The sequence below is a fragment of the Mobula birostris genome, chromosome 22 (assembly GCF_030028105.1).
Source record: "Mobula birostris isolate sMobBir1 chromosome 22, sMobBir1.hap1, whole genome shotgun sequence".
Classification (NCBI taxonomy): domain Eukaryota; kingdom Metazoa; phylum Chordata; class Chondrichthyes; order Myliobatiformes; family Myliobatidae; genus Mobula; species Mobula birostris.
The window spans coordinates 469,356-481,701 of NC_092391.1; the positions used below are offsets into that span (position 1 = coordinate 469,356).

The following is a 12,346-nucleotide window of genomic DNA, read 5'->3' on the forward strand; positions in this document are numbered from 1 at the left end:
ACATTGACAATTACAGTATTGTGTAAAAGTCTTAGACATCAGAGCTATATACATGTGCCTAAGACTTTTGCACAGTACTGTAGGTACATAGATTAAGTGAAAGTTAACCAAGAAGTTACATGCATGGAGTTATACAACATGGAAACAGGCCCTTTGACCCAACTTGTCTATGTTGACTAAGATGTCTATTCAAGTTGGGGCCTTTTGCCTGAATTTGGCCCACGTATCTCAACACCTTTTCAAAATATGTACCTGTCTAAATGGTTTCATTTTAAACATTGTAATTGTAACTGCCCCTTTAGCTTTCTCTGGCAATTCATTCCGTATACCCACCACACTCTGTGGAAAAACTAGCTCCTCAGGACCCTTTTAAATCTTGCCCCTCTCTTTAATTCTTGTCCTCTAGTTTTAGATCCCCTTACCCTTGGAAAACAACAGTGACCATCCACATCATGTCTGCCCTTCATGATTTTAAAAATCTATCTAAGGTCATCCCTCAGCCTCCAATGTTCCAGGGAAAGTTGTCCCAGGTTCTCCACACCAATTTCAGGTAATTATGTTCCTGTCACCCCAGGTCACTGTTCTATGACACTCTCCAGGACTCTGTCAACTACTTTGCAGTTCTTCCCTAGTTTAACTTTGCATTTGTCCTAAATTACAATTGCATTTACAATTCATCTAGATTTTATTGAAATTTTAGACAACCACTTTCACTGTCCATTACACCACCAATTTTGGTGTTCTCTGCAAATTTACCAACAGTAACATCATTCAAATTGTTAGTACAGATGACAAATAAGAGGACACAGCACCAATCCGTGTGGCACACCAGTGACCAGAGGCCTCCAATCTGAATAACTACCCTCTACTACCACCCTGTTTTATCCACATAGCTCATTTTGGGTTTGTATTCCATTGGCTAACATGTCCTGGGATGCAATCTAACCCTCTAGGGAAAACCTACTATGTGCGAGCTTGTCAAAGGTCCTGCTAAAGTCCTTGCAGACATTGCTTACTGTCTGGTCCTTCTCAATTTTTTTTGTGAGGCACGATTTCAATGACAAAGCCATGCCAACTATCCCTTATCAGTCCCTGCCTACCAAACGCTGATAGATCCTGTCCTTCAGAATCCTTCCAGTAACTTTCCTACCACAGAAATTAGGCTCTCTGACCTGCAGTTCTCTGCCTAGTCCTGCAATTCTACTTAAATAAAGATGCACGATTTGCCATCCTCCAGTCTTCCAGTACCTCATTGGTAGATTCTAAGATCTCATTTCATGCAGGTTCTGTCCAGATCTCACTGATAAGGTACAAATTCCAAGTCCTGCATAGATTCCAGCTCTTGAACCTTCTCCATTTGCTAATGTAAAAAGGCTTTTAACATAATTTTGCACCCAAGCAATGCAGGCAAACAAAATGATGTTTAAACACATGCACAAAACAACATGTTGATCCTGATGAAAACTTTATTAAATCCATACTTTGTAAAAAGTGATTTAATGTACTTAGAGCATCTATGGGAATGAATAAACAGATACCATAATTATTGGTAGTATTTTTAAAACCCCTCAAGCTGAAACCCCTCAATAATAAAAGAGCAAAGTGAGGTGTTAAATAAGAAACTGCCTCTATGTGAGATTGTTTAAATATCACTGCATACAGATAAAATAAAATTAAATTAAACAATTATTCATCTTAAATTCATTCTCCTTATTCGGTCAGCATAAGCTGTTGAACATGGATTAGGATACAATGGAAAGTCCCCTTAGTTCCATTCAAAAGACTTTGCCAAGAAACATTAACTACTATTCCCAAGCAAACTGCCAATGTTTTATAGTTAAATAACTGATCAAGCTAAATAATATGAAATAAAATTTTCTTAAATAAAAGTAATTTTCTAATAAGCCTGGCAGCAGGTAGGTCATGTAATATTTGCACTAAAAATCAAGGCACACAACTGGTAAAATGCATTAGGTTCAATAAATTGAGCCCCTATCGCCCCTATCCAGCAATATCTGTTATTAACATTTCACTGGCTAGATTTGCATGCTTATAATATATTTGTTGTTTTGGTTACCATACAGATATAGGTGAAAATGAACATATACCCCAGTTGTCTCTCCTGAAAAATTAATAGGTAAGCAGCACAATTTATAATGTGTTTTTAAATTTCAGAAAGATTTAACCAGAGATTCTATTCAACATTTGCTATGGTTTTCTGTGATCATTTGCAATTCAATTAAAAGTTTATTTGCCCTTCACTACTTTATTTATTATCATAGTAATAACATTGGTAATTTAGATAGAATAAAAGCTTCCAATTTTGAAAGATGGAATTTAATGGCCATCTCAATATAGTTAATTATTGGACAATTTTTGTAGGATTTTATGACACGATTCAGAAACAATGGAACATTATTGATTACATAACAATTGTAGTTACTTACTGCAAGTAACCTCATTCCAGAGGGTGTGCTTTGGTTTCAAGTACCTTCTGTAAGTAGATCATTATACTTCTGTCAGATATTGATATAAAAGTGTAAAATTTCATAAAATGTGATAATTCCCAATAATGTTGACAACCACGAGCAATATTTTTATTGTATAAAAGAATACCTTACCACTAAGTGATAATTAAATCTTTCTTCAGTGAATCAAGAGAATCCATTTTTGAATACCATAGTAGAGTGAATAATTGGCAACTAAGGACTTATGTGGAATTCTGATTGTATGAGCCTGACAACTGACTATGATTTTTGATGAAAAAAATTACAATGGTAAAAGATGAACACTTAGAAATAAACCATAGCTAAATGGGTTCATTAAAATATTTGAAGTGCCACAAGATAATAAAGTAAAATTACAATAAGGACACTTTGATAACATGTGTTGCAAAACCTTCAAACAGAATACACATGATTGACATTCAGAATAACCTCCAAATTCCTGAACTCACTATCAAACACTGGTCACATTTCTACTGAAAGTATGTGTACCGTCAGTATCCCGTGTTATTACTGATGTATTCGAATGCATTCTTGGTTGAAAGCCAAACAACTGTTTAAATAATCATTATGGTACTGACTGCAGTGAAATGTTGCTTTTTTCTGCAATTAGGATTCTGATTTTTCTGCCTGACTCTGTATATCATGAGAATCTCTTGCCGTATCATTATTCTTTGAAGTAACTTCCTCTCCCGTTTCTTTGTCACTAGAATCATCTTGTTGGTTGGCAGTCACTTTTTCTTGGTGTGACTTATCATTCAATTCATGCAAGGTGATTTCTGATGAGCTGATACCATTTTCTGTCTGCTCAGTAGGAGAAGATCTGATGTCGCAGTCAGTGGAAGACTCTCCTGATTCTTGGACTTGTTTTTTGAGGATCTTGTTCTCAATTTCTTCAGGATTCCTCTCGGGCACCATTTCATCCGTAAAAACAGTTCCATTGGTCAAGGAGCTGTCTACTCCAATATCTGCTTCAGTTGTTTCTATTTTGCCTATGGTTAATAGGTTGCGAATCTCTTTGACACTGTCAGGTGATTTGACTGGACTGCAAAATTCTGAAGAGCCACTGGTTTCATCGTGCTGTGTCTCGTCTGCTTGTTTGACATTTGTTATAACTTCAACTTCATCAGGACGTGAAATGCCATCATCCTGAATCATGGAGACTACCTGCTTCATTCGTTTCCGTTTCTCAAATGCCTTTTCCATATTGCTGCTTTCTTGATTGGCCATCTCACTGTTCCAGTTGATGTTCTGCCCTTCTCCGAGAAGCAGCAGGTTGGGGTCACTGCCAGACATTACAATGCTGTCTCTGAAGAGGTTGTGCTTTCTTTGGACAGCTGCTTCCTTCACAGCTAGGAGGTTTGTTTAAAACAAAACAAATTATTACATTGCCATCATTATAATCAAAAGCTCCGTAAAACCAATGTAAGACTTATATTTGTAAAAGGAATTTCAGTTCAAGATTTCTACTGCAGTAAATGCTGTATAAATTATCATCTTCTAAAGGCTGGAGATTACACTGGATACAAAAATCATGAAGACCCTGGACAGACTTGTTCTGGAGCTGCTCCGGCCTATGGTCAGATCACATTTAGATCCCCTCCAGTTCGCCTACCACCCCGACTAGGAGTTGAGGATGCCATCGTCGACCTGCTGAACCATGTCTACGCCCACCTGGACAAGCCAGCGAGCACTGTGAGGGTCATGTTTTTTGACTTCTGCAGTGCGTTCAACACCATCCGCCCTGCTCTGCTGGGGGAGAAGCTGACAGCGATGAAGGTGGGTGCTTTCCTGGTGTCATGGATTCTTGATTACCTGACTGGCAGACCACAGTACGTGTGCTTGCAGCACTGTGTGTCCGACAGAGAGATCAGCAGCACTGGGGCTCCACAGGGGACTGTCTTGTCTCCCTTTCTCTTCACCATGTACACCTCGGACTTCAACTACTGCACAGAGTCTCGTCATCTTCAGAAGTTTTCGGATGACTCTGCCATAGTTGGATGCATCAGCAAGGGAGACGAGGCTGAGTACAGGGCTACTGTAGGAAACTTTGTCACATGGTGTGAGCAGAATTATCTGCAGCTTAATGTGAAAAAGGCTAAACAGCTGGTGGTAGACCTGAGGAGGGCTAAGGTACCGGTGACAACAGGAATTCTGCAGATGCTGGAAATTCAAGCAACACACATAAAAGTTGCTGGTGAACGCAGCAGGCCAGGCAGCATCTCTCGGAAGAGGTGCAGTCAACGTTTCAGGCCGGCTGACGAAGGGTCTCAGCCTGAAACGTCGACTGCACCTCTTCCTTAAGGTACCGGTGACCCCTGTTTCCATCCAGGGGGTCAGTGTGGACATGGTGGAGGATTACAAATACCTGGGGATACAAATTGACAATAAACTGGACTGGTCAAAGAACACTGAGGCTGTCTACAAGAAGGGTCAGAGCCGTCTCTATTTCCTGAGGAGACTGAGGTCCTTTAACATCTGCCGGACGATGCTGAGGATGTTCTACGAGTCTGTGGTGGCCAGTGCTATCATGTTTGCTGTTGTGTGCTGGGGCAGCAGGCTGAGGGTAGCAGACACCAACAGAATCAACAAACTTATTTGTAAGGCTAGTGATGTTGTGGGGATGGAACTGGACTCTCTGACGGTGGTGTCTGAAAAGAGGATGCTGTCTAAGTTGCATGCCATCTTGGTCAATGTCTCCTATCCACTACATAATGTACTGGGTGGGCACAGGAGTACATTCAACCAGAGACTCATTCCTCACAGAGCGTCATAGGAAGTCATTCCTGTCTGTGGCCATCAAACTTTACAACTCCTCCCTTGGAGGGTCAGACACCCTGAACCAATAGGCTGGTCCTGGACTTATTTCATAATTTACTGGCATAATTTACATATTACTATTTAACTATTTATGGTTCTATGACTATTTATTATTTATGGTGCAACTGTAATGAAAACCAATTTCCCCCTGGGATCAATAAAGTATGAATGTGACTATGAAAACTACAAAGGGAAAAATTCATATTATAAGAAGAAACAGTGCCTATAAAAAGTATTCACCCCCCTCGGAAGTTTTCATGTTTTATTCTTTTACAATATTGAATCATAGTGGATTTAATTTGGCTTTTTCACACTGGACAACAGAAAAAGATCATCATGCCAAAGTGAAAATAGATTTCTACATAGTGATCTAATTACAAATATAAAACATAAAATAATACAACACACCAAATCATCACTGGTGCAGCTAATTGGTCTTAGAAGTCACGTAATTAGTTATATGGAGATAATATAAAAGTTGCTGGTGAACGCAGCAGGCCAGGCAGCATCTCTAGGAAGAGGTACAGTCAACGTTTTGGGCCGAGACCTGTCCTGACGAAGGGTCTCGGCCCAAAACATTGACTGTATCTCTTCCTAGAGATGCTGCCTGGCCTGCTGCGTTCACCAGCAACTTTTATGTGTGTTGCTTGAAATTCCAGCATCTGCAGCTTTCCTCGTGTTTGCGTAGTTATATGGAGATCTATCTTTGGAGACCTGAGTGCAGTCAAAGTGCTTCAATTGACTTTTTAGTAAAAATACACCTGTATCTGGAAGGTCCCACTGGCAAAAACTACAGCATGAAGACAAAAGAACACTCCAAGTAACTTTGCAAAAAGGTTATTGAAAAGCACAAGTCAGGAGATGGATACAAGCAGATTTCCAAGTCACTGAATACCCGTTGGAGCACAGTTTTTTTTTTGACACTGATTAACAGAAAAGACTCTTTCGTATCAAAGTGAAAACAAATTTCTACAAATTGGTCTGAATTTGTCATAATTATTAAATTCAGAATAATTGATTGCATAATTAACCAGCCCCTTCAAGTCAGTATTTAGGAGATACACCTTTGGCAGCAATTACAGCCTTGAGTCTGTGTGGATAGGTCTCTATCTGGACACTGCAATTTCTCCCCATTCATCTTTACAAAAGTGCTCAAGCTGTGTTAGACTGCATGGGGATCATGAATGAACAGCCCTTTTCAAGTCCAGCCACAGATTCCCAATTGGATTGAGGTCTGGACTCTAACTTGGCCACTCCAGGACATTAACTTTGTTGTTTTTAAGCTATTCCTATGTAGCTTTGGCTTTATGCTTGGGGGTCATTGTCTTGTTGGAAAACAATCGTTCTCCTAAGTTGCAGTTCTCTTCCAGCCTGCATCAGGTTTTCCCTGCATCTTGCTGCATTCACTTTACCTTCTCCCTTCACGAGCCTTCGAGGGCTTGATGCATTCTGGCAGCACGATCAGCAGCAGGAGCAGTGCACAACAGAGAGGTTTCTCGCAGGCCGGCAGCGCTCGTTTAAAAGGAGAGCACCATGGGCATATGTGTCATCCCGGCAGCACACAGCAAGGAGGCTTCTCGCAGGTCGGAGGTGTTCGTTTAAAAGGGGAGCTTCGCGGGCATTTGGTGTCAATCCGATGGCCCAATCAGCAGTGGGAGCAGCGCAGAGAGGAATAAATAAAAGTACAGAAAGGAGAAGCAGAGCGGCCATTGTTGGAAGTAGGCCACAGGTGAGATGGGAGTGTTAGGCTTTAGCTCTAAGGAGGCTTCACCTCGGAAGAGGTTTTTGCTCAGGGTAAGTTTTCCAGGTAAGTTTCTGTTAAGTTTCCCTTTTTTCTTACTGTGTTAGGGGTACTTAGTGTAGTTTAAATGGCCGTTGTGTGTTATTCATGCCAGATGTTGGAGTCCTGGTAGATCCAGAGCCTTCCAGGGAACTACATCTGCATGAAATGCATCCAGCTGCAGCTCCTTGAAAACTGTGTTAGGGATCTGGAGCAGCAACTGGATGACCCTCGGTTTGTACAGGAGAGCATTGATCAGAGTTCCAGGGAAGTAGTCACCCCCAAGTTGCAGGAGGCAGTTAGCTCGGTTTGTACAGGAGAGCATTGATCAGAGCTCCAGGGAAGTAGTCACCCCCAAGTTGCAGGAGGCAGTTAGCTGGGCAACTATCAGGAGAAGGAATGGGAAGGTGAATAGGCAGTTAGTGCAGAGCACCGCTGTGGCCATTCCCCTCAATACTAAGTGGGGTTGACACCCTAGGGGAATGCCACAAAGACCAGGTTACTGGCATTGAACATGGGTCCATAGTGCAGAAGGGAAAGAAGGAGAAGAGGGGAGTGATAGTGATAGGGGACTCAATAATCAGAGGAACAGACATGAGATTCTATGGACGTGAATGAGACACCTGGATGGGATGTTGCCTCCCAGGTACCAGGGTCAGGGACGTCTCGGATCGTGACCACAGCATTTTGGAGGGGGAGGGAGAGCAGCCAGATGCCTTGGTACATATCGGTACCAATGACATAGGAAGGAAAAGCAAAGAGGTCCTGAACAGAAAATTTAGAGAGCTAGGCAGAACGCTGAGAAGCAGGACCTCCTGGGTGGTAAGTTCTGAATTGCTACTTGTGCCACACGCCAGTAATTTTAGAAACAGGATGATTTGGCAGATAAATACATGACTAAGAAGCTGGTGCAGGGGGCAGGGCTTCAGGTTCTTGGATCATTGGGATCTCTTCTGGAGGAGATATGACCTGAACATGAGGGTTGGGGGGGGGGGGGCGAGCAATATTTTCACAGGCAGTTTTGTTAGAGCTGCTGGGGATGATTTGGCAGGGGGATGGGAACTGGAGTGAAGTCATTCAGGATAGAATGGATGGTAATAAAGCAAAAATAGTGTGCAGTCAGACTGTCAGGAAGGGCAGGCAGATGATAGGACAAAATTGTAGCCAGCAGGGTGAGTACCAGTGCATTAGGGATGTAGAATCAAAAAGGGTAGTAAATACAGTACTCAAAGTGTTATATCTCAATGCACGGAGTATAAGAAATAAGGTGGATGATCTTGTTGCACTGTTACCGATTGCCAGGTACGATGTTGTGGGCATCACTGAATCATGGCTAAAGGATGGTTGTAGTTGGGAGCTGGAAGTCTAAGATTACACATTGTACTGGAGGGATAAGAAGACAGGCAGAGGAAGTGGTGTGACTCTGTTGGTAAAGAATGGCATCAAATCAGTAGAAAGATGTAATGTAGATCCGGAAGACGTTGAATCCATGTGGGCTGAATTCAGAAGCTGTGAGGGTAAAAGGACCCTGATGGCAGTTATATACAGGCCTCCAAACAGAAATTGGGATGTGGACTACAGATCATAATGGGAAATAGAAAAGATGTGTCAAAAGGGCAACGTTATGATAGTCATGAGAGCTTTTAACATAGGTTGACTGGGAAAATCAGGTTGGTAATGGGTCCCAAGAGTGAATTTGTTGAATACCTATGTAATGGCTTTTTAAATCAGTTTGTTGTTGTGCCTACTAGGGCATCAGCAATACATTATATATCAGCTGGTGTTATATAATGAGTCAGAGGCAATTAGGGAGCATAAAGTAAAAGAACCCTTAGAAGGCAGTGATCGCAATGTGATTGGGTTCAACTTGAAATTTAATAGGGAGAAAGTAAAGTCCGACATAGCAGTATTTCAGTGGAGTAAAGGAAATTACAGTGGTATGAGAGAGGAGTTGGCCAGAGTAAATTGGAAGGAGATGCTGGCAGGGATGAGTACCTGGGAAAAATGAGGAAGGTGCTGGATAGATGAATTCCAAAAAATAAATAAATACTCAAATGGCAAAATAGCCATTTGTCATGGCTGACAAATGAAGTCAAAGCTAATGTAAAAGCAAAAGAGAGGGCATACAACAAAGCAAAAAATAGCAGGAAGATAGAGGATTGGAAACTTCCAAAAACCAACAGAAAGCAACTAAAAGAATCATTAGGAGGAAAAAGATGAAATATGAAAGCAAAATATCAAGGTGGATAGAAAAAACTTTTTCAGGTATATAAAAAATAAAGGAGAGGTGACAGTGGATATAGCACTACTAGAAAATGAGGCTGGAGAAATAATAATGGGGGACAAGGAGATAACAGATGAACAAAAGGACTATCTTGCATTAGTCTTCACTGCGGAAGACACTATCAGTGTGTCAGGTGTTGAAGGCTGTGAGGGAAGAAAAGTGAGTGCAGTTACTACCACAAGGGAGAATGTGCTCTAACAGAAGAAAGACCTAAAGCTGCATAAGTCACCCGGACCAGATGCACTGCACCCTAGATCTCTGAAAGAAGTAACAGTAGAGATTGTGGAGGCATTAGTAATGATCTTTCAAGAATCCTTGGACCCTGGCATGGTTCCGAAGGACTGGAAAATTACAAATCTCACTCCACTCTTTAAGAAAGGAGGGAGACAGCAGAAAGGAAATTATAGACCAGTTAGCCTGGACTTAATGATTGGGAAAATGTTGGAGTCAATTATTAAGGCGAGATTATCAGAGTACTTGGTGACTCAGGACAAGATAAGACAAAGTCAGCATAGATTTCTTAAGGGAAAAATCTTCTCTGACAACCTGTTGGAATACTTTGAGGAGATTAAAAGTAGGGTAGGTAAAGGGGATGCAGTGGATGTTGTATATTTGGATTTTCAGAAGGCCTTTGACAAGGTGCCACACATCAGGCTGCTTACCAAGATAAGAGCCCATGATATTACAGGAAAGTTACTAACATGGTTAGAGCATTGGCTGATTGGTAGGAAGCAGCAAGTGGGAATAAAAGGATCCTTTTCTGGTTGGTTGTCAGTGACTAGTGGTGTTCTGCAGAGGTCTGTGTTGGGACGGCTTCTTTTTATCTAGTATATCAATGATTTAGATGATGAAATAGATTGCTTTGTTGCAAAATTTGCAGATGATACAAAGATTGGTGTACGGGCAGATAGTGATGAGGAAACAGGTAGGCTACAGAAGGACTTAGACAGATTAGTAAAATGGGCAAGAAAGTGGCAAATTAAATACAATGTCAAAATACATGGTCATGCACTTTGGTAGAAGAACTAAACGTGCAGACTATTTTCTAAATGGTGAGAAAATCCAAAAATCTAAGATGCAAAGGGACTTTTCCTTGTGCAGAACACCTTGAAGGTTAACATGCAGGTTGAGTCAGTGCCGAGGAAGGCAAATGCAATGTTAGCATTCATTTCAAGAAGTCTAGAATATAACAGTGGTGATATGATGCTGAGACTTTACAATACCTTGGTGAGACCTCACTTTGAGTACTGTGAACAATTTTGGGTGCCTTATCGAAGAAAGTTGGGCTGGCATTGCAGAGGTTTCAGAGGAGGTTGACAAGGATGATTCCAGGAATGAAAGGTTTATCATATGAGGAATGTTTGATGGCTCTGGCCCTATACTCGCTGGAATTTAGAAGCATGAGGGGGTGATCTCATTGAAACCTCTGGAATGTTGAAAGGCCTTGACAGAGTAGATGTGGAAAGAATGTTTCCCATGGTGGGTGACTCTAGGACAAGAATGCACAGCTTCAGGATAGAGGGATGTCCATTTAAAACAGATACAGAGAAATTTCTTTAGCAAGAAGGTGGTGAATTTGTGGAATTTGTTACCACAGGCAGCTAAGGAGGCCAGGTTATTGGGTGTATTTAAGGTGGAGATTGATAGGTTCTTGACTGGACAGAGTATTTAAGATTATGGGGAGCAGGCCAGGGAGTGGGGCTGAGGAGGGGAGAAGTGGATCGGCCGTGATTGAATGGCAGAGCAGACTCAATGGGCCAAATGACCTAATTCTCTTACTATGTCTTATCGTGCTATGATGACTACGCCAAACATAGCATTTAGTCTGATGGCCAGTAAGCTCAATTTTGGTTTCAGCAGACCATAGAACCTTCTTCCAGATGACTTCAGAGTTCCTACATGCCTGCTGGCAAACTCTAGCCAAGATTTCATGTGCTTTTTTTTTCAACAGTGGCTTTCTCTTTGCCAGTCTCCCATAAAGCTGCAACTGGTGAAATGCCTGGACAACAGTTGTTGTAAGCTCAGTCTCCTCCATCTCAGCCATTGAAGCTTGTAATAGTCATAGTCATATTTTATTGATCCCAGGGGAAATTGGTTTTTGTTACAGTTGCACCATAAATAATTAAATAGTATTAAAACCATAAATAATTAAAAAATAATATGTAAATTATGCCAGGAAATAAGTCCAGGACCAGCCTATTGGCTCAGGGTATCTGACCTTTCAAGGGAGGAGTTGTAAAGTTTGATGGCCACAGGCAGGAATGACTTCCTAAGACGCTCTGTGTTGCATCTCGGTGGAATGAGTCTCTGGCTGAATGTACTTCTGTGCCCAACCAGTACATTATGTAGTGGATGGGAGACTTTGTCCAAGATAGCATGCAACTTGGACAGCATCCTCTTTTCAGACACCACCGTCAGAGAGTCCAGTTCCATCCCAACAACATCACTGGCCTTACGAATGAGTTTGTCGATTCTGTTGGTGTCTGCTACCCTCAGCCTGCTGCCCCAGCACACAACAGCAAACATGATCGCACTGGCCACCACAGACTCGTAGAACATCCTCAGCATCCTCTGACAGATGTTAAAGGACCTCAGTCTCCTCAGGAAATAGAGACGGCTCTGACCCTTCTTGTAGACAGCCTCAGTGTTGTTTGACCAGTCCAGTTTATTGTCAATTCGTATCCCCAGGTATTTGTAATCCTCCACCATGTCCACACTGACCCCCTGGATGGAAACAGGGGTCACCGATACCTTAGCTCTCCTCAGGTCTACCACCAGCTCCTCAGTCTTTTTCACATTAAGCTGCAGATAATTCTGCTCACACCATGTGACAAAGTTTCCTACCACAGCCCTGTACTCAGCCTCATCTCCCTTGCTGATGCATCCAACTATGGCAGAGTCACTAGAAAACTTCTGAAGATGACAAGACTCTGTGCAGTAGTTGAACTCCTCCAGAGT

General features: G+C 41.8%; 1 protein-coding gene across 1 annotated transcript in view; it reads right to left on the reverse strand.

The window, feature by feature from the left end:
* Nucleotides 1–1,452: 1,452 nt before the first annotated feature.
* LOC140186083 (protein Niban 2-like) overlaps nucleotides 1,453–12,346 on the reverse strand; it is a 330,169-nt gene continuing 319,275 nt past the window's right edge. The window contains exon 14 of the mRNA XM_072239948.1: nucleotides 1,453–3,856. Coding sequence (XP_072096049.1) covers nucleotides 3,114–3,856 — 743 coding nt within the window. The 3' untranslated portion in view covers nucleotides 1,453–3,113. The remainder of the gene's footprint in view (nucleotides 3,857–12,346) is intronic.